Below are 23,499 nucleotides of genomic sequence, written 5' to 3'. Positions count from 1 at the left end.
TCCTAAAGTCCCTTCCCCAGTTTACAGCCTGCAAGTGCTAGTCTCAAAATGTATGTCTATTTGGGCGACGATTGACCTAGTGAGACGGCTGACCCAAGGGATTGCTTTCGTAATGGCCATATATTAAACTTGCCCAATTAGACATGTCGGCCATCTTTTCCGCCGGTTAGCAAAGACGCTTGAAAGGTTTATTGCGGGCAATAGCTGAACGCATACACGTACTACCGTTCTTTGGTAAGACACCCAAAAGCCTCTTTGTACCATCTTGTATATAAAATATACTGCAAGGAAAGCTCTCAAAGTAAAAACGTGGCGGCTCTAAAAAGAGCCTTTGGGGAATTTGATTTAGAACACCTGGATTGTCGCTTAACCTCCAAAGCCATACAGAGTGCGACCCTGTCTCTTTAATGCGTATACTACATCCATGGCAGTAACCGTCTTCCTTTTGGCGTGCTCTGTGTAAGTGACGGCATCCCGGATAACGTTTTCTAAGAATACTTTAAGGACGCCGCGAGTTTCTTCGTAGATCAAACCAGAAATACGCTTGACACCACCACGTCGAGCAAGACGGCGAATCGCAGGCTTAGTAATACCTTGGATGTTATCACGCAACACTTTACGGTGACGCTTTGCGCCACCCTTACCAAGTCCTTTACCTCCTTTGCCTCTTCCAGACATCTTCTACGAATTTCACAATTAACTAACTGCTTCTGTCACTCGTAAGTCCATCGTCTGATATGAGCACTAAGACGACCTGCTCGAACACAGGAGAAGAAACGTCTGCGCGCAAACCGCGTTTTGAATTCGCTTATCAGCTGCCCATTGTACGAAGCAACCAAATTCGTCACGAGTAATCGTACATCAACGGGCCTTCAAAAAGCTGCTAAATAAACTATTCACTCGCGCTTTTTGAACGTTACCTCTTTTTTCGTCATCTCCTTACGGATTGATTTAAATTGTGCACTTTTTAAATGTCCTTTTGTTTTCAATGACAAAAAATTCCTCTTGCCCCTTTAAATTACCAAATGGCAGATTTATTGACTATACAAACAAGTCTTGTATTTATTATCATTACTTTATTTTTTAATGTGCTGATCATAGTTTTAGAAAGATTAGGTAATTCATGAAAAAGTCAGAGACGACAATATATTGTTCATGAAAATGCCTGATGTCAGAGATATTGGCATAAACTTGATGCAAGGGCTAATGTCCTGAGATACATTTTTGCTAAATTCCTCTGTTCAATGACAGTTTTTTAATTTATCTGAATTGATTTGTAGATGTAAATGGTTACTGTACATCTGGTGCTCATCGTTTTTGAGTAAGTGAGAGTTACAATTTAAAGTAGGTAGGTACAGTATATGGACTGCTTGTATGTGTGTGTGTGTGTATGTGAGAGAGTAAATTATAATTAAGAGAGATAAATAAATATCTTGCTGCATACTTTATTATTAAATATTTAGCAAAGCACTGGTGAGGTCATGTCTACTGATCAGCATCAAATAAACTTTAGGCACAGCTGTCCAATTTGGACAGTTCTAGTTGCTAGAAGCTTCTGTGGCACAGGCACTATGTCTCATAATCCAGTTAGCTCATTTTATTCACTTCTCCATTAATTCTTCAGTTTTTTCTAAATGTTCACCATAACCTTAACCCTCTTAAGCATTACTTCAAAAGTGGATAATTAAAAAAAAGTAATTTATTTGTGAGTGTGCATGCCAGCGATATTTCAGTTCTGATATTAATTGTATTTTTAGTTTTTATTTTATTTCCATCCATCCATTATCCAACCCGCTATATCCTAACTACAGGGTCACAGGGTCTGCTGGAGCCAATCCCAGCCAACACAGGGCGCAAGGCAGGAAACAAACCCCGGCCAGTGCGCCAGTCCAGTTTTATTTTATTTGATAAAATTAATTTTTATTTTTATTTCGATCTAGTTTTCAGTGGAGTCAACCATTTTTATTTTTGTTTAGTTCAGAGTTCAAAATTTTAGTTTTTATTTTACTTAGTTCTGGTCTTTTTACATAATATTAGTATAATTTTTGTTTTTTTTCTGTTGCAAGACCACAAATGCTGGCCTACACATATTTCAATGTAAGTTATGTTTCAGTCAACAAAGTACACTCACAGTTCATAATGCCGTTAAAAACAGCTTGACTCTGAATGAGCAAACAGATTAAGTGGCCTAATGAGTACAGTCAGCAAGATCAAATGTTTCAACCCAAGAATCTAGTCAGTGCAAGCATGATACATTAAACAAGCATGCATTTCAAGAGATTTTTTCATGTTACAATGATGTCTGTTGCACAGATAGTCACACAATGAAAATATTCGCTTGACAAACGCCTGTAATGCAGGTATACAGATGAGGTCCACGGCCACTGGCATCAGCAGACTGTATGTTGACAATTTCTACTGCCAGTACTGAAGCAGTGACGTGCGATGAGGTTCATGGCTGGTGAGGCACTGACTCCTTCAGAGTCAGATTTACAAATATATGAACCCAAAAGAGTAGCTTATTCACTTTTCAACTGGCAGCATACACATTGAGTACTGTTTATGTTTCATATCTCATCAGCATTCTTTACACACTGATAGGTAAGGCATATATTTGGCTAAGAAGAGAGAGAGAGCAAAGAGAGCACATTTGCTCTGCACCCTCCGTATGTTCTAAATTTGTCTTTGCAGTTCCTCAATTAATACTCATTGAATACAAATGAAAGTATAGAGTGGTGAACAAATAACACAGATTTCAATTTTGACCTTAATTGAAATATGTAGTTGTTTTTAAAAGCTTTTAATTCTGATGCTTTAATCAATTTTAACACAGACTGTTCAACAAAAGGATAATAAGAAAAATAAAAGAATATTTTATTTAAAGTCAAAATTTAGTTCTTAAATATTGGATTTTGTTTTTTCTTAGTCTGATCCTGGATGTGGTGAGAGAAGACATGCAGGTGTTCGGTGTAACACAACAAGATACTGAGGACAGAAAGATATGGAAGAAGATGATCCATTGTGGCAACCCCTAGCGAGAGTAGCCGAAAGAAGAAGAAGATTTAGTTTTAGTTTCTCTGTTTGGCTTAATTTCAGTTCTCATTCTTTGTAAAACGAAGAACAATATTTTTAGTTCTAGTTCTCGTTTTCGTTATGAAAATCACTGGTACACACCATCTCATTGATTTATTTTAATGTATTTGTTGTTTTTGTGTTTCCATATCCATTTTAGCCATTTGCCATCTGTGAGTGCAAGTTTGCCTGATCGAAGATAATAAGGGTAAAATCAAGAAAGTAACAGGATCTGAGAAATATTTGTTAACCTGAAAAGAGTAAAAAAAAAAAAGAAGAAGAAGACAATAAGTCCTTTTTTTGGATGTGCACAAGAGGACAGTAGTAGGCCATCAAAATAGAATGAGACATTTTTCCTTTTCCCTTTTATTAGGATTATTATCAGATATGAGACACTTGCCACTGTCACATATGTGACATTAGTGAAACATGGATCAATCAAGTGACAGAGATGTATCTTGGCTCCATAATGGAAACACGTTCAGAAAGTGTGACTCTTCAAAAACAGATTTCTGACATATTAAGTTGGGCCCTCAATGGATGGGCCATTTTGGATAAGGCAGCAGAACGTCAGCAGAATATCTCCATCCTGTCCCTGGTGCTCCCGGCGTGGATCTTGCATGTTTAAGCAAATTGGTGTTGCTAAATTGGTTGGCATCTGAGTAAATCATTACAAGTGACTGAGACTGATTTATGACCCCAGTTCATTGGTGAATGTTAACTGAGATGCTTCACCATGGTTGCTTTGACTGAAACAATCAAGCATAATAATAACAATAATAATAATAACAATAATACATTATATTTATATAGCACCTGTACCACAATGAAGATGCTTAACTTAAAATTTGACAAGAAATATTTTTATTATTGAATTTATTTTTTTATTTGCATTTACAACTAAATGATGCAGTATACTTATGAGATATTACAATTAAATTATTTATTTTTGAGAAAATAATTAAGTTATTATTGATAGTTTACAATATATTTTACTTAGTTTGCATGCCAGTTTGATTGATAATAAAACCAAATACTTACTGAAAAGTGGTGTTTCTTCATTGCCCTTTAACAAAGTTTACGAACTGTTTTCAAGCAAAGAGTACCCAGCTAAAAGAAAACAACATGTAATACACCAGGTAGCGACATGGGCAGAAACAAAACAAAGAGCTGTGTGTGCACATTACTGTTGGGCATTTGGCATAGAAAGCTCCAGAAATTCTGAGGACGTATGTTGGGGTCCATAGAAGTTCGTTTGTACCAAAATGAAATAAATAAATGCCAATTATGATATACATAGTCACATTCATTGATAGATACAAATGAATCAATAAATCAGGAAAAGATGCATAATTAAATAAGTCATCTAATTATTATGAAAAGTTATCTAATTATGAAGTTCAAAGTCATCATTTTAATATTGTTACAGATTTTATTTCAAAATGAGTTCCTTTTAAATACCATTTTTATTTCAAATTGCAACTGTTCTCTTAAGGCCAGTGCTATTTATTTCAGAATGCCTCGTTTCTTGATGGTTTTGTCACTTGTCAATCCAGACATTGTGAAATGAAAACAGTCTTTAAAAATAAGGACATTTTGTAATAAAACCTGTGATGATAATAAAAAGATGAAATCGTATTTTATAATAATTAGGTAGGTGCCTTTTCATAATATTACATGATTTTTATTTAATTAAGCATTTTTTTCATAATTTATTGACTCTTTTATTTATAATAGGATATTTATCCACGTGTCTGTCTGTGTTTCAAAAGATGATGCAGCACAAACATTAAAACTGTTTTTATAAATTCATGCCAAATGGCATTTAATAGAGGAATATGCATTGCATTTGTCATTCCAACAGATGGCACATCAGAAGCATTTGTGGTAAAGCATTTTATTACTTCATGAATTATAAAATAAATTACAATTGATGGTGCACTGAAAACGTTAACGCTGAGGTCTGCGTTGATTACCAACATTTCAATCAAATAGTACGGATTGTTTATTATTTCATAATTGCAAGTAGATTTCATTAATTTTGGCACAAATGGTATTCCATAGAGGCCGACTGCACGGCTGTTTCTCGTCATATGACAACAGGAAGCGATGTGTGTATGGGCGTGGTTTCGTGACGTCATCTGGTAGCGACCGCTCGTCCCTTGGCCCATGTGAAACGCGACTTTTCAAGAAACCTTCAAGGTGGCTGGATTAAATTAAAGGAAAAGTAAGTAGGGTTAGCAAAACCCCGGAGGGCGTCAGATTGTGGGGCCTGTGTCGCTGTCGTTTTTCTCGTGTTGAATGCTGTGGTTACCAGCTTCGGAGACGGAAGTGCGGTGTTTTAGCAAGGTCAGCCCTGGGGGAGCTCTGCGCATTGCCGGCGTAGTTGAGGTATCTGCAGCGGCAGCATTGGGTCAGTGAGTGATGCTGCATGTCTGTGCTTAGTTGCTACAAATTACGAGCATGACGACGAGATATTACGTTTTATTGAGTGTGTATTGATGTCCAGTCATTGTTACCTTGCTCGGTGGTAACTTCAACAGAGTCGTGAACATTAACATCCATCCGTTATGTGTGACTGCTTCGTCCAAGTGGTGATCGCGAGGGTCTGAGCTATCTCCTCATTGTCTGGCGCAAGGAAAGAAGCAACCTGAAGTAGATGTCAGCCCATTGCAGGGTTTGCTCATGAACTCAGTTAACTCGCAGCACGTTTATGAAATGCGACAAAAAAGAAGTATCGGGTGAAACGAGAGAACAAGGAAATTGACTGTTAAATTAAGATTTCACCTTTTATACGTTTGGGTGAGCTGAATTTGTGAGATATACACACACTAAACTGTTTGACGCCCAGTCTTTGTATAGTCCCTTTCATGATGCAAAGTTAAAAGAACATTTTGACGAACAGGACAGTACAAAACGTAAAGCCGAATGTGTGTAAGCACAGGGCTTTGAACAGATTGGCGATCCCCCAAGGTACACTTCAGTAGTTGCCTTAATTCAAAAAATAAAATAGGACGGCAACGTCAAAAATGCGTTTTTTTGTAATATTCTTAAACATATGCATTTGAGATGACGTTGTTACCTAAGTACGCAATGATGCCTCATATTTCTGGGAATAGCAGTGCGTGTGTGGGGTATTGTTTCAGAGCAGTACCCCATTTTGTGTCTCACACCAACGCTTCAGTTGAACAAATGAGTGGATAGTGTCCTGCTCACGCCACAGCCTAATCAGAATAATAGCCTAGATACGGAAACAACAAATTGTGTTTGTTTGAAAAAAATATTGTAGATGGTGTTGGGAATCGTCCAAGGAGAATAAAATCACGTATCATTTTTAATTTTTGTCATAACCCTCGCCTGTCCTCCAAGTCGCAATGGAACATTCGGTTGTTGGTGGCAGGTTTGGCACTCCAGCCATTGTTTAAAAATAATAATAGTGCTGTTCCATTTGAGCTAGTTTGGTCCTAATTTGGGATCCTGAGGTGGTGCGGCAGTGCGCTGTAACGGCCCATGCATTTAACCCCTCCCTCTCTCTCTTCACCTTCCTAAATTCACCTGCCATAAATGCCTATTTTGGCGCTGGTGGGAGGGACTTCCAGGGTCGTGATATCTTATTGGCCCTTGTTTAGTTATAGGAATACCGGACTAAACCTCGCACTAACACTCCACAGTCACTCCGTGATCTCAATAGCCCAGAAAAGATTGGGTCTCCAAGGAAGCTACTCATTCAGTGCTTCTCATTCACTAACTGCTGACCTGAAGGAATCCATGTTGCTGTCTTTCACTGCTACAGAGCATTGTTCTCACAGATACTGTGTCAGGGAATCTTGGCATATGTTAATTTGACAACTATTTACTACCCCGCCTCTCCTGCTCCTTTTTCATACCAGGCTTTGTTATGGGCTTTTCTGTTGGAGGACCTGGACAACTCATCTTTAAGGTGTGAGCCTTGAATTTAGAGTCATACCCAGGGCTGTGGAATTGGTGCACAAAACTTTCAAATCCAGCTCCGATTCCTTAGGTTCTGGTACCTCCAACTCTGACTGTTCTATTTGTAATTAAACTAATATCTGCTATGTTGATTGAAAGCACACACCATACAATATACAAGGCAGATCATCACTGATTCATCAGGCAACTTTTTAGCACTCTAACCTGTTAAAGTTTGGGTTTAAAAGCTGTAGCAATGGTGTTGTGGCGTACAAACACCGAATAACATTAAACATAAGACCAAACAAGCAATATTTTTTAGCAAAAGTTGGAAGGAAAAATAGTTTAATCAAATCAGAATATGTAAAACTGGAAATTTTAACAGATTATATTACAATTCATATTTAGTCAGAGTCTGTTCAGTTTGTGCAACACCAGTAACCCAATAATTGCTTCTAGCTACACAACCCTGACACCACAGCCGTGGTATTACCAAAATATTCTGGAGGTGACCGTAAGGCTCACTGCTTGTAAGTTAAAGTTGAATCAAGTGTGGATATTCCTTCTTGAAGGTTAGCCTAAGCATGACAAAACATCTTTTTAAGAGTATGTTAGAGGAAATGTAGCATTTTTGGGAGGGCTGAATCAAAGTAGAAATGTTGTAATAAAGTTCTAATGTGAATTGTCCATGCAGGGCAGTAAAAAACTGAACAATAAATATTTCACTGTTGCCATAAGTTAAGAATTAGATGTCATCACTAATTATGATGGCCGCTTATGTTGCAACACATATGAAACACATTTAATTTAGTGTTCTAAAGTTTTTTGTCCCTTTTTTTGTTATGAAGCAACACTGTAAATGTCTTTAATGAAAATTCAAGAATTTGATCATGGATGATTTACTTGCAGCGAAAGCTGAAGTCTATCAATATCACCAAACCTTTGGCTTGTTTTGTTATCTTTTCCTTGTCTTTGTTGTGGCTTTTTTTTTTTTTGAGAATGACAAAGTTATTCATAATCTTTTTAAGAAAACAAAATTTGAATTCAGTCCAATTTAAATTGTGATGTTCACATAGTCGAGCCAAGTGTTTCTACATTTGTCATGCTGATGAACTCTTTGGTGCCATTTGGAACACATTTTGTTACATAAAGGAAACAATGACCAAGTAGCCTGCAAGTAACATACTATTTTCAAACTTCCTTAATTCAATGAAGTCTTTATGAGGAGAACATGCAAACTGCACAAGGAGAAGGACTGGGCATGAGATACAAACCCAGGACAACGAGTCTGAGGGGTGTCCGTACTTAGTCTGAGTATTTCCTTGATGCTACAGCGTCTAAGTACCCTTTTAATTAAGAAGAGTTAGCCAAAGCAGCTAAGACGCACTCTCCTTGCTTCACATGCAGTATGCTTTAGATTGTCAACAGTTCTTTTCTTTTTCAAAACGTACTTTCCCCAAATTTTTAATGGCTGAAATCTCGGTTCATCTCTATTCTTATTTGCAAATTCCACTCAGTATTTCCTGTTTTATTGCATAACATGTTTGTTTTGTGCAGGGTGACAATACTTTTTACGTGAAGGCTTTATAGGAGACATTATGTTCATTCATTCCTATGCTGTGGGCTTTAAGATTTTAGTTTTTGATTATTTCTTTATAGCTGTAAGCATTTTTCTGGTCATAAAAGTGTGATTTAGTGGCTATAGCATTAGACTTTAAAGGAATTCTCCATCCAGAAAGAAAGTTTTTTTTTATACATTACTTTCCTGTGTAAGAACGGAGATAAACATTTTGTCATAGAATAGTAGTCTTCGGTGACCAACACTGCACCAAAGCAAACGATATCAAAAATATCTATGGGAAAGAAAACAAAAAACACTTATGTGTTGCATAATTCACATGTTAAGCCATCCAGTTGTAGGCACAATGGGCAAAACACATGCATGTTTTTTTTTTTTGCTAAAATATTGTTAAATATATACTTCCAGGAAAATCAATTCAAGAAGCAAACAGCAAATGCATTCATTTTGGCCCAGAGTCCTTTTAACAAGAGAGAGGAAGAACTCCATGTGAAAGGTGATAGAGACCTGTGTATACAAACTCAATACTGCCATGGCTGCTTGAGGTGCATCTACTAAATGCTGACCTGAAGGGGAGAAATTCTTGTGTGGGCAGTTATTGTGTGTATTATATTTAATTTAGATCACTTAGAAGAGATCTGTATTCATTTTGGCATTAAAGTCTTTTAATTTTAATTAGTGTCAGGCCAAATTAAATCCAATGTTGTATTTTATTTAAATGTGAAAACTTTGTCAAAAGTGGTGAAGGCACTGTATACTGTACCTATTATTCATCTGCCTTTGGCAGCTTTCTACCTTAAGCAAGTAAGCAGTAATGTTTTAATGTTTACATTTTTAGGGATCTTGTAACACAAGCATTTTACTACTTAAAGTTAGATGACCTCCTTTTGTCTCACTGCTTTGTCTCTCTTCTCCCCCAGGCATCCTCAAACATTATTCAATCTCTTTTTGCTGTTCTGTATTTCACCGAGTAATATTTTCTTTTTGTTTGCACTAATGCGATATTTACTATCATTTTTTTGAGACTTTCGAATTTTCCTACTTCCATTATCTCTAACCTGGTCTGCATGTGTATCACGCCAACGTTTTTGAATTCTTTACGATGTTCTACTTTGTCTTTTTCTGACCCTGGGCGTGGTTAACTCTCTTGGCACAAAGAGAGCACAGGAAGTGTGTCTGCTTAAAACATTCCAACAACTGAGAGTTTAGATGACCATGGTCTTGTTTGAAAATGGTTATAAGTATGATGTGACTTGACCGTCTCACAGGACATGAAAGTGTCTCTGTTCAAAAGATCATGTCTCGTCGCAGGAAAAGAAGTCTAATTTTGTCCTAAAATATTTTTTTTTTATAATAGAGTGATGTATTTTTCATGGATACATTTTTTTAGCTTTTTTAAAATTCATTAAGTCCTCCTAAAGTTGCTTGAAATCTTTTTAATATTTTAATATTTTAGTGACTGAAATTAATTTTTTCTGATTCTTTTTCAGATTTTTTTTTTTTTTTTTAAATCTTTTCCTTATGTTATCACCCAGTGTGTTATATTTTAAACTTTGCTGCTGATACGACTCATTCTTGAGCTGAACCAGAACTCAAAATAATGCTAAGGAGGTCAAAGTAAATTAAAGAATACATTTTTTATAACAATGAAAATGATACACAGAAAGGAAAGGGGTGTTGGAGGCTAGTACAAGAGTAGGTCTACACAACAACTCTGCATTCTTTCCTGGGCCTGTCTACCAGGTGAACATGTCTGGTCCACTTTCCCCTAACCGAATTGCACTTTATTCTGCCTTCTGTCCATTCTCTAGTCTATGTGCTCCCTTCAGCTGAGCACTTGCCCCTCAATGCTTTCCTAAATCCAGCTCATTTATATGGTTACTACTGGGTACTTTTATGTCCGGTCAAGAACTGTTTCTAGGGAAGATTTAGTGAAAAATTAAAATTTTATTGGGTAACTAGAAAGATTACAATATGCAAGCTTTCGAGGCAACTCAGGCCTCTTCTTCAGGCAAGATGTAATCTTAGGGAAGTAGAGAGGAATGACCTAGTGAAGCCCTGGGGTCTACCATATCTATCCAACAGTAGCACCCGTTCCTGTTTTCTGATTCTCTTTTAAAAGGACAGGCTCACCCCCAGGACTCTGATCTGTTATGAATGGAGTCACAAACAGGCTAACGTATCCCTAATGCCACCTCTCCCTCTGCGGTTGCCTGTTCTACTTCACGTCACCCTCAGTCCCCCACCCTCTAAATTTATACTCCAGGGGCAATTAATTGCATGACTATTAATTTCTTTGAGAATAATGCATGTTAGTAGTGGTATAGTGACACTCCTAATAGTTATTGCCAGTGCACAACTCATTAGGATGTCTTATGTCCTGACTCCTGTCTTGTGCTTCCTCGTTGCCTCAGGTGCTGTCCCAGCCAAGCCCCCTTCATAAATATGAATTTTAAGGAAGGTCACTATTAAATCAAACTGCAGCCAAAAGTAAGGTGGAAGTGACTCCACATTATTTTCTAGAGTACTCTTACTGCTTCCCGTTTTTAAACATTTAATTTTTTAAGTGGAAGTGGCAGTGGTGTTTTGGATTTTAAACAGTACAGAAGCAGTTAAGTAGCTCTTTAAAAAAAAAAAAAAAGTTTATATACAAGTACTAATTTATTTACAGTTTGAGTTCAATTCTCTTTGTCACTAACTCCTACCATGTGTGTTTTATTGAACCTATCTTTGTTTCCTTTGTTTAACATATTGTTTCAATCTGTTTTCCTAGGTCCTGTAACATGAGTCAACTCTTCTGTCAACTTGAAGTACCTTAATTCAAATCCTCATGGCTCTGAGATTGTTCAGCCGCTGTGTTCGTCTGTTTGGAGTTGCCTCCATTCAGTCCGTCTCAACTAAATTCAGGACTGCCTTGCCGCAGCGTAGTTTGGCTTCTTTAGTTTCTAACCTGCATTCTTCCCCCAACACTGTAGCCACTGGAAGACGGGGTACGTCAGATGACCAAGAGGCAGGATTCTTTCGGGCTCCAGAACGAACAGAATTTGATGATATGATTGAAAATGCAGATAATTTCAGCGAATTAATGAAGGCTTGGAAAGAGAGAGGGAGCAGTGCTAATCAGGCTACCCGCATTATTGCACAGATCCGTCGAATCTGCACAGAAAAAGGAATACCCACAAGTAACATTCTTAAAGATCCGTGCTTCCAGCAGCTGCTCCAAGCCATTGACACACAGGTATTTGTTTGAGTGAACCAGCTCTTCATATATTACATGACACTGTTAACATTTTTCATAGACATAAAAGATTGATTAAAATTAATCGGTCAAGGGAGACCCTTATAATGATACTCTAACCGGTCTATATCTGGAGATTTTGTGCATTAGTTTCTGAACTGAACTTCCTATCAATTAGGGCTGCAACCAATGATTATTTTGGTAGTCAACTAATCGTTGAATTTTTTCAACGATTAGTTGATTAGTCACGATTGTTTCATGCCTGACTATTTTGAGGCCTGCGACCTGTGGGTGCACATCAGTTCTGGGCTCCAGTGCATTTCTTGTCTCATCTGCTCACGTCTGTCCACCTGTGAATGTCACCCTGATGTTTCTGCATTAACACGATTCAAATTAATAATAATCAAATTAAAATAACAACCAGTGAAACATATGAATTTGAAAATAATCAGATGTTTTATATTAGTGTGACCATCACAATAAAAAAAGAAATGCATTAAACAATACAAATTAAAGTGCACATAGTCTTTAAACAAAAAAGTGCAATTAACCAAATATGGCCACTGGTGTCCAAAAGTTTAAATAAAGCTTCAACACAAATAAAATAAAACAATAATGTACAGTTTAAAAGATTCAGTTCATATATTCCCGATTGCAGTGAAGGAACGTGAGCATTTCGACGTGCTGTGGTGTGAGGCTGGCTCTCTTCTTTGAGACAATGTGCCCAGCTGCTGAGAAGAGACGCTCAGAGGGAGCAGAGGTATAGGAATACACAAGAATGATTTTGCAGACAGAGAAAGATGTTTTAATTATCACACTCTGAAGGAAAAGTGTTGTAGTTTATCACATCATGTACTATATTATGCCAAAATAAAAAAATAATGGACTAAAATATGTAACAAGCTAATTACTGACATACTCCAAACACAAGTTACCTAACGTTAGTTAGAGGTGGTTTACTATTCATATGAACTCAAATATTATACGATAAAAGAAGAAAAAAAACTAGGTCGGCTCAGTTATTCCTATTCACTCGTTTACTATAGCTCCTGAAATTATATTCACTTAACCCTTAAACCAGCACAACTGGCTAGATTCGGTTTCCAGTGCAATTTGGAAGCACGCCGAAGTCGAGCATATGCGGCGACGTACATTCATTGAACTCCACAACCGGCTAAAGTTGTTTCTCAGTGAGTTTGCTAGCACGCCGGAGCCAAGTAAATTCAGCGATGTATATTCATTGAATGCTGCAGCCAGCTGTAATCGTGTCTCAGTGCAATTTACCAGCACGCAGCGGGCGAGTATATTTGGCGACGTACATTCATTGAACCCTGCAACCGGCTATATTTGCTTCACAGAGCAATCTGGCAGCACGCCGGAGCTGATCAGTCAGTGCCATACATTCATTGAGCAGCCAGCTTGTGACTCTGCCGGCCCCGGCAGAACTACAGCAGCACTGACTTCAGTTGCACCTTGAACATACAATATTGTAGTTTTTTTTTTTTTTTTTTTTTAGGTTTTACAGTTTATTTCCAGTGTGTAAAATGATCAGTGTTGCAGTAATAGTGATGCTCTTTGCATGAAAAAAATGTGTTCCGTTAAAATTAAAGTTTCACATTTTCTTTGTGAACTGTGACGTTTACTTAAAAAAAGTGCAGCTAAAAAGTATTTGGAGTCCAGGGGTGCATTAACCCCCATGTATGTGTTGGTTCAGGCGTTAACTATCATTGTCGAAACCGTGATATACCTGTACACATTATAGTACAAACAGCAACGATAACATGTGACATTAACTTTACTCGCTAAAACAGCTGCAGGATGCTTGCGTTTCAGATGTGCATTCAATTTTTTTTTTCTTTTTCGGTGAAGTCCTACCACACTTTAGACTAAAGTTTCAGTCTCAGTTTTTTTCCATCTCCTTCCCCCTCCCCTATCCGACTCGCCGTTGCAGCCGCATTTATTTTCCTCTACATTCTTCTCCTCCGTCTTCGTGGTAGGACTGTGTGCGGTCTTGACAAACAATAACAAACAATACTGCCCTCAGACGTTCATGTAGTGCATTGCAGTTACAAAAACCAATGCGGTTCTTTGTGACTGGAACGTCTATTGAAGTTTCTGTTTATGACGTGTCGACAATAAAAAATTCGCATCAACAATTTTTTGTAGTCGACGTCATCGATAACGTCGACTAATCATTGCAGCTGTACTATCAATAATAGTAAGACTGATTCAAAGGTGATGTCTGTGCAAGTTCTGAACATCATATGATATTGTGACCTCATCTCTGTTTCTACCCAGGCTGATGTGTTTGGTTTAGCAATGCTGAAATTATACTTATGATACCTGAAATATGTACTGGACCTGAGCGTGCATGAAGGTGTTCTGGGTGGCACTTGTAATTCTTTATCTGACTACCACCATCTGTCTATTTTTTTTAACCACTTAATGCCAAATCAGCTTCCTTAGAATCTGGAGCCTATCATGCGGTAAACACATTGGTAAAACGAATCCTCCTAAGAGAGAGATGCCCAGAGTAGTTCCTTTCAATTACCTGACGTCTCCACATTTCAGTTTTTTTTTCTGACGATTTCATTAGTTTCTAAGACCCCAGGCTTACACAGCTAGTCATTAATAATCATTCTGTACATTTCACATTTAGCTGTTCCAGTCTTTTTTAATAGTGCCACAAAAATGGATCTGATTAAATCATCTGGAGTACTCCCCATGTTAAATATGTGGTTAGCCAATTGTGTCAGTTAGTTAATTCCATATTCTTCCAAAGCCCCTGTCATTTCCACTGAAACTTCATCCCAACCGCTTTTCCACTTTTCACTCTCTTCATAATATACCTAATTTTTTTCTTTGATTATGTCTGGATCTTCCATTACTTTCCGTTTTATTGGCAGTTGTTGTTGTTGGCCCCTGTTGAAGTATTCTTCCCAGTGTGTGTACTGTATGTGATGTCTTTTTAGTAAGCATCATCACCTCCTCTTTAGTACTGATGCACCCCCTTGTGGTGCATTCTAATACTGACATTAGTTCTTCTATCTTTGTATACATTTTGTGCATATCTACTTTCTCTAGTTGTTCTGTCTCTTTGTAGTTTTTATTGTACCAGCTCTATTTTGCTTTTTAATATTTCTTCATTATTTGTTTATCCTGTTTTCTCTGTTTGGCTTTCGTCTTTCTTCCATGTCATGTAATATTAGCTTTTTCATGCATAGCAAATTTTCTTTCTTTTCCTGTTTAGGTATTGTGTCTTTGGGATTACCCCTGCTGAAAACTATGATCTCAAAAGAAGAGTGCTAATGTTGCAATGTGAAGATGACAAACATGAATTTACCATCCCTGTGTATATATGTTCAGCCTCTGATATTTTGCCCATTATCTCCCATTTGCATTACATAATTATCATTTATGTGTCAATCACTGCTACATAATTTACAATGTGACTTGAAATCTAATGCTATAGAGACGTGTGCCTCCTTTTAAAGGATGCTTAATTTCCAACTGTCAAGTGTAATTTTATATTTGTTCTCCTGTTTAACCAGATCTCAACAGTATGGAATGGAAACCTGGTGGGATTGCTGCGTTGCCTTGGAGCCTTAGGTTTAGCCTCTGAACACAATATCTTGCGTTCAGTTCAGCATGAGATTCACTGGCGACTCCGGCGACTCACCTATAAGCATCTTGTGTTGCTGGTAGATTTTTTTTCTGATCATGCCAGCACTGATCAGCAAAGAGAATTGTACAGCAGTGTGGTAAAGCAGCTAGAACTTCGTTGGACAGAGATCACGGAACCCCGCACTATTGCCCTCCTCATGAACAAAGTGGGCCACTTGTTTCCAACATTGATGGACCGCCTGGAAGATAAGGTGCCTTTCACTTAATCCAATTCTAACTATTTATCCATTCATTTTCTGAACACATTTTTCTGCAACAAAGTTGTGGGTGCCTAAGCAATAAACTACTTACCCAATGATAAATGGTGTTTAGTGCATTAGATATTACAACACTGTACCAATAATAATAAATTACCATATCATTGTACAAGTCAAGCCATTGAGCAAGATCCTTAGCCTGAAAATTGCTCCAAGGGCACTTTAGAATGGCTGACCTGGCAGTGTGACCTCCAAAGGTCATGCGAAAAGGCTGTTTCCCCTCGGTGATTAATACAGTGTACCAAATACTAAAATGTAGGTATGAACATCTTTTAGACATCTTATTAAATACTGCTGGAAACATTTAAACAGTAATTTCACCCCTATCATAAATTAGTCAAGGCCTTTTAGTTTTGCCATAAATTGTATTCTGGTTGTTTTGATAATAGTAAAGGCTTCCTTAATCTAGAATCCATTCTTTCTATCAGTCATTTGTCTGTTTGTCTTTTTCCTGTGTATCTCGTTCAACCTTCAGGGCAGCAGAAACTGAAATAACCCTTTTTTTTGTATGGAATGTTCTGATTGTTTTAACATATCATGTTAGACAAATGGAATGCAAATTATCAAAATCCAGCCATCTTTCTATTTTGTAAGCTTGCTTATCCAGAGCAGAGTTACAGAAAAGCTGAGGCCTATCGCTGGATGTGTTGACTGCAATGAGGGGACAATTCCTGGACACCAGTGCATTGCAATGTGAAAACACACACACACGCAGACCAATTTTGCATTACCAGTCCACCTAACCTGTATGCCTTTGGACTGTGGGAGAAAATCTGAACACTCTGAGGAAACCCACATGGACACGGGGAGAACATGCAAACTCCACACAGGGAGCACCCAGGATATGGACCCTGGTCTCTTTGTTGCAAGGCAGGAGAGCTACCACTGTGCCACCATGCTGCCCAATAATCAAAGCTCTATTCCCCAAAATTGATTCCTTTTCTCACAAATTACATATGTATGTGTCATGTCTGTTGGGCTTTAGGTTATTTTTTCTATGTTTAATGGTACATAAGTGTTGCTTCAAATTTGTGTGGTATCTGCTATTTCCATTTTATAGTCCTTGAAGTAATCTGTGCTTGCTCAAACAGCTATATTCGCCCTCTTTCTTTGTTAAGTTATTTATAACACACTAATTAGTAGCATTACACAGATGGTACTTATGCAGACACTGTCTTCTTTATATATAGCCTTTTATATTTATGTGTTTTGCAGTTTATGCCAGGGGATGGTGCATGCAAGTGCAAAATGGGCACTGTTATCACTTGCATTTTTTAACTAAAGGTTGTATGGAGTAATAAGTAAACAAAGAAACTCCCCTCTAAAGTGATTTCTTCTTTGTTTTTATAAACAGCTAAAAGTCATTAACAAACCGTAAAGGCTTTGGAAAATTCTTTGCTATTCTATGGGATTATTTTTCATAGCACTCTTCCTCCAGAGATGAACTGGTGTCTTAAAAACTTCACCCTGCAGCTAAACTTCTTATTTGTGCAGCCAGATCACTTTGTGTGAACAACTAAAAGTCGCTATGAGATCCATGAAATTTAAGTTTTTCGTATTGAGTAGATCTACCACACATTAAATGTTACACTTTCTTTATAAGCTAATTTCCATCCATCTCAAGGAATTCTTATCGCTTTACATGCAGTATACACTATTATTTCCATCTAAAGCACATAGAACGTTAGAACAATTCTGAAAAGCAAAGGTCATTCGGCCCAACAAGCTCATCTATCCTGTTTGCCAAGATTATCCAAAATAACATCAAGTTGAGATCTGAAGGACCTTAAAGGCCTACTCTCCACCACACTAGTTGGTCCTTTATTCCACATGTCTACAGTTCTTTTCATAAAGAAAAACCTTCAGTCATTTGTGCGAAATATGCCCTTTACAAGTTTCCAACTGTGTCCCCATGTTCTTGGTGTGGAATTTATTTTAAAGGAAACACTTGTATCCACTGAACTAATTACTTTTGTAATTTTAAACATGTCAACACTGTCACCTCTTAGTCTCTGTTTGCTTAAACTCCTTCAGTCCCTCCTCATTGCTCATACCTCTTAGCTCTGGATCCAGCTTAGTTGCTCTTCTCTAGACACAGTAATCCAAGTGAGGCCTCCCTAGTGCATTGTATAAGTTAAACATGACCCCTCTTGACTTGTGCTCAACATATGCAATATACAGTATAACCTAACAATCTATTGGTGTTATTGATTGCTTCTGTCAAATGTCTTTATGTAGGTAGTGATGAGCAATGTTCCCTCTACGCGAATTCAGAGCATCGCTCATACTTCCCGCACGATCACTCATTCCGACGGCGTCGCTCGTACTTATCGCGAGAATCGGTGCTCATAAATTTTTGGGTTAAACAAAATGTCGCTCATAAACAATGTTTTTTGCTCACTATATGCTACTCCTTAGAGGGAACATTGGGATGAGTCCACTATGACTTCCAGGTCCTACTCCTAAGATATACTGTCAAGTTTCAGAACATCCATTCTGCATTCACATCTAACATTTTTAGTTCCTATTTGTAATATTTTGTTTTTACTTAACTCTAAATTTTATAGGTTCCAAATATACCCAGGCCTGTATGGTGTGGAGGTCCCACTGTAAAAGTTTAGCTGATTTTTTTAAATTATCTGCCCCGCCACCAAAAGGTTGCTATCATCAGCAAACTTCACCAGCTTACTAATTATGTTATTGGCCAGATGTTTTTCCACTTTAAATAAGATATTTTCAACAATGTTTTAGGTGAAAAAATTACAAATACACAACTTTGTTTGCACAAGTGTACATGTCTTTGAACTAATTCTTTGTAGAAGTGACCTTTGCTCTGCTGACAGCAATAAGTCTATTTGGATAGGCCTGTGTTGGCTTGGAAAACCTTGACTATACTGTTTGATTTCATCCTTTACATCAGGAGTCCACAACCTCTCAAAGAAGGCTGCAGATTTTCATTATATGGCTTGTTATTACTTTCATTTTGCCAGAACAGTTCTTTACCATATCATAAACTTTATTGTCTGAAAGGACTAACCATATGTTTTGTGGACTGAAACAGATTTTAACATCCTGGTACTTCAATTTTTTTCTAATTTATTTGTATTAACACAGATGATACATACTAACAGGTTTAAATGGGACCATGATAGCTGGAGAGTCCGTGGTTCCTTTGTCATTTATAACTCTTTATTAACTGATGGCTGGCTAAGGATGTAGGAAACAAGTTCAAACATAAATGCAGTTGTTTAAAACTAAAATATTAAGGTTTAGGAATTGTAACATGTGAGTTAATTAAAATTAAGGCCAAAAAAATATCCTACTTTAGAGGCAAAAAATGTTCTAGTTAAGAAATTGGTTAAAGCAAACACCTGTAGCTACTGTGGCACTAAAGGACCATAACTGAGGATCCCTGCTCTACATTAACAAAATGTAAACTTTCAGTAAGGGTGTGTAAACATCCATGTTTTGAGGATGTGTGTGTATTGAGCCGGCATATCTCTTACTTCCTCACCGATATTGTATCATCTTTCAGTGTGCCAGGAATGATTCAGTAATCTTTTAGTTGCTGCTTTTTATCCTTGCACCTAAGACGACGTTCAGTGTTATCCTGTATACACATTCATTGTTATCTAATAGACGTGCCTGTTTCAATGTACTTAATTCCTGTCTCCAGTTTAATTTTATGTACACTGCTCAGGTCATTCAAATTTAAAGCAGTATAGAAAGAAACGATTCTAAGGAGAAGAAGAGAAAATCCCTAGGCTGACATTAATATAGAGGATCTGTTGTTCTTTCTGCTGCTCTCGTTTGGGGTTGCCGCAGCGGATCATCTTTTTCCATATCTTCTTAAATTTTTCACTATTATATTTCTATCAAAAAAGGTACAGTAATTATGTACTGTATTATAATATTGTATACTATACTATATATAATATAGTAATTTTTAGAATACTTTAATTTCTTATGTCACACCAAGTGAGATAATAATTCTAAAGAGCCTATCCCAACCTGTGTATTCACCCTGTGATGGACTGGCGCCCTGTCCTGGGATTGTTCCTGCTTTTCCCCCAGTGCTTACGGCACAGGCTTCAGGTTCCCCGCCACTCTGCTCAAGATATAGCAGGTTTAGAAAATGGAAGGATGGCTGTATGAAAAAAAAGTGTTTGCATCCAAGCAAATTAGGAAGCATTTCAGTTGCTTCAGAAGGTACCTCTGATATTTCAGTATGTGTAGGGTGGATTCCTTCACATTATAGTTCTCTTGGCACTATAGTTAATCTTTGTGTGTTTTAAGGGAATATTCTGCTAAGAGAAGTTCTGGGAAAAATCTACAAGTGGTAGATCTAACATCTGTTGAGCTTCTTTAACATTTAGACAAATGTGGTTTCCAATTAAAAATTAATTCTAATCATAATATTATTATAATCAGTGATATTCATACATATGTTTGCAAGGCAGCCTTGTAAAGTACTACATTTTGTATGTGTAAGAGAGTTAATGTGCATGGATTTTATTTCATACATGCAGTACAACATTAGTAAAGTACAGTACAGTATATGTTTATATAAAGATATAAACGTGCGCTTTGTTACTCAGAACTTCAGTAAGAGACTTTGTAATTCATTATTACCGGGTGAGAGTTGTGAATATGGGGCTCATCCTGAGACAATCTTTGACTGTTCTGACCAAAATCCGCCCCTGCTGTTGATTTCTATAGATTGCCTGCCATCTCAAAAGTAGCAGTCTGTTTTCATCCTTTTTATTCTATCCTTCCTTCACCTAATTTCTTATTTTGCCTGCAGGCTTTAGAGTTGGCAGAAAAATTTACACCTGAAGACGCTAGGAGGGTGGCCCTGGCTTTAGCTACTCAGAACCGCCGTTCAGTCCCACTGTTGCGTGCTCTTTCTTATCACCTATCACAATGGCGTGGAACAGAATTAAAAACTGGTTTGCTTCTTGATCTTGCTTTTGCCTATGGTGAGTCCCTGACATATCTCCAGAAATTTCTGAACTTGTATTTTCTAAATGCAGCAGTCTTTTAAGCTAGGGGTTAAGATATTCATATGTGAAAGCGGATATAAATATAGCTTGTGCTGTTTTTGCTGTTCATGTTGGAGTGTCCTGTTTCCTTTGACTTTATGTACTCCCAACTTTTTTCTGTCCTGTCTTGGTTTACATAGGTCATAAATTAACTTGAAATGAACCTAATATTAAGATACCTTATCCATTAATTGTACTGTTTTGCTAATTGTTCTGTCACTATTTGTAATGTGATTTTTTTTTTTTTTAAGGCAAACTAAATTTTCATCAAAGCCAGGTTTTTCAGCGGATTGCAGCAGACCTGCTGCCTCGTGTTCATGATCTTTCAGCTAGTGATGCCACCCGCTGTGCCAAGTCCTTTGCATTCCTTAAATGGCTAAATCTACCTCTGTTTGAGGCTTTTACACAGGTAATGAGATGAAAAAGTAATACCTTTCTGATATGTTTTTTATCCCTTTCATATACCCATTTAAACTAGAATCTTCTCTTTTTAACAGCATATATTGGATAACAGTAAAAGTTACAACTCAAATCATCTCTGCAACATGGTGCTGGCCTTTGCACGTCTCAATTATCAACCCAGTAAGGCAGATGAATTCTTTGATGTGGTGAGCACTGTCTTTAGTTTTGTTTATTTTATATGGGATAAAACAAAACTGCAGTTATTGGCTAGACAGATGACATGGAAACCCTAACACATAGGTTCCCAACCTTTTTTGGGTCAGAGCCCACTTTTTCAAAGAGTGATTCGATAGCTCCCCCCCTTAGATGAACTACTGTATACTATACTAAATATTGAAAAACAAGGACGGATTTTTAAAATTATTTTAATAGAAATATTAACATTGTTGGTGTATTGCTCCAAGTATGATTAAAAATATATATATTATTTAAAAAAATAATATATTATTAGTTAGAGGGCTGAGCTTGGTGTGATAACACTAATTTTTCAATGTTTGGTACCATTTTTTTTTTTTATCAGCCATCTTAAATCACCACATTTCACTATTGACAATCTGTCTTTGTCATTAGATTGTTGACCATGCTAAATCCTATTTTGATTAAATATGATGATGGGAGACTTGTAGATTGTTTAATTCTTGTTGCCATCAGGGAAAAGTACTGTTTCTTCCCAATGAAGAGGCGTATCTGTGAGAATTAAAAGATTTGTTGTTTGGTGAAAGTGAAATCCACATACGCGAGCGGCAGAGACGAGAAGTTGCTGACGCATAGCACAGGCCAGGGGGTTGGCGAGCAAAGTGAGCAAGGGGTAAACCCCCCCTAGTTTTTAATAAGTAGGTCCACATAAGTTTTCCTTTTAATGTGATCTGTAATTTTCGGTTTACACTTGCTCTGAAGGAATTCCAAAGCAATCTGGTATTGATAAAAAAAACTTCTCACATATTTATAGCAATGTTCAATGAACCTGTCAAAACATGCATAGATTCGGTCCTCTACAGGTGTGTTAATCTTGTAAGGACTTGCATGATCTGAGAATGCATGACTTGTGCAAACGTCTAAATATAATGTACCAATGCCTACTATTTAATACGGATGGGTCTGTTTTAATGGACATTTAGAATAATTGATTGAAACATGCATTCGATGATTTTTAGTATGTATTAAACTTTTCAGGGTGCTCTTGCGAGTATTGCCCAAGGGGGAGGTGGCTGGTCCTCAACGCCCCCGTAATATGTCTTGGACCAGAAATGCCCCCTTAGATTTCATCAGCACCCTCCGGTGGGCGGTACCGACCCCATTGGGAACCTTAGCCCTAACGCAATAAACTCCTTAATTATCTGTACATTTCACTGTTGCTAAACACAGTTTTTGCTTGTGACATGCATTTGGGTAACCTGACAAAAAACCTTTTTCATTTCAATTCTTGTTGTGGCCTACTTACAGGATAAATATAAAGTAGGAGTAGGAAATCTCTTGTGAAAACATGGTTCATTTGTCATCCTTTAAAATAACATTTTATGTCAGAATTTTATAAATTCGGGGTGCAGAAGTTTCATAGTTTACAGTGGTGTGAAAAACTATTTGCCCCCTTCCTGATTTCTTATTCTTTTGCATGTTTGTCACACAAAATGTTTCTGATCATCAAACACATTTAACCATTAGTCAAATATAACACAAGTAAACACAAAATGCAGTTTTTAAATGATGGTTTTATTATTTAGGGAGAAAAAATCCAAACCTACATGGCCCTGTGTGAAAAAGTAATTGCCCCTTGTTAAAAAATACCCTAACTGTGGTGTATCACACCTGAGTTCAATTTCTGTAGCGACCCCAGGCCTGATTACTGCCACACCTGTTTCAATCAAGAAATCACTTAAATAGGAGCTGCCTGACACAGAGAAGTAGACCAAAAGCACCTCAAAAGCTAGAAATCATGCCAAGATCCAAAGAAATTCAGGAACAAATGAGAACAGAAGTAATTGAGATCTATCAGTCTGGTAAAGGTTATAAAGCCATTTCTAAAGCTTTGGGACTCCAGCGAACCACAGTGAGAGCCATTATCCACAAATGGCAAAAACATGGAACAGTGTTGAACCTTCCCAGGAGTGGCCGGCTGACCAAAATTACCCCAAGAGCGCAGAGACGACTCATCCGAGAGGTCACAAAAGACCCCAGGACAACGTCTAAAGAACTGCAGGCCTCACTTGCCTCAATTAAGGTCAGTGTTCACGACTC

At 37.4% G+C, this 23,499-nt stretch overlaps 2 protein-coding genes across 4 annotated transcripts in view; one reads left to right on the top strand and one right to left on the bottom strand.

Annotated features, from left to right (window-relative positions):
* Nucleotides 1-310: 310 nt before the first annotated feature.
* Nucleotides 311-696, bottom strand: LOC120515830 (histone H4). The gene has a single exon (XM_039737155.1). The coding sequence runs from the start codon at nt 676-678 to the stop codon at nt 367-369; it is 312 nt and encodes a 103-aa protein (XP_039593089.1). The 5' UTR covers nt 679-696; the 3' UTR covers nt 311-366.
* A 4,485-nt stretch (nt 697-5,181) lies between these two features.
* The window catches only part of tbrg4 (transforming growth factor beta regulator 4), a 35,736-nt gene continuing 17,418 nt past the window's right edge, over nt 5,182-23,499 (top strand). The window contains exons 1-6 of one of the 3 annotated variants that reach the window (XM_039736666.1): nt 5,182-5,299; nt 11,355-11,819; nt 15,371-15,694; nt 20,565-20,739; nt 21,054-21,211; nt 21,300-21,410. In XM_039736666.1, the coding sequence (XP_039592600.1) occupies nt 11,412-11,819; nt 15,371-15,694; nt 20,565-20,739; nt 21,054-21,211; nt 21,300-21,410 (1,176 nt within the window). In that variant the 5' untranslated portion in view covers nt 5,182-5,299; nt 11,355-11,411. Of the gene's footprint in view, nt 5,300-5,402; nt 5,422-5,466; nt 5,486-11,354; nt 11,820-15,370; nt 15,695-20,564; nt 20,740-21,053; nt 21,212-21,299; nt 21,411-23,499 lie in introns of those variants that run through there. The other 2 variants (XM_039736668.1, XM_039736667.1) reach the window with 2 other exon arrangements.

This window comes from Polypterus senegalus, chromosome 15 (genome assembly GCF_016835505.1).
Source record: "Polypterus senegalus isolate Bchr_013 chromosome 15, ASM1683550v1, whole genome shotgun sequence".
NCBI lineage: Eukaryota > Metazoa > Chordata > Cladistia > Polypteriformes > Polypteridae > Polypterus > Polypterus senegalus.
This window is presented reverse-complemented; position numbering and strand designations above follow the sequence as displayed.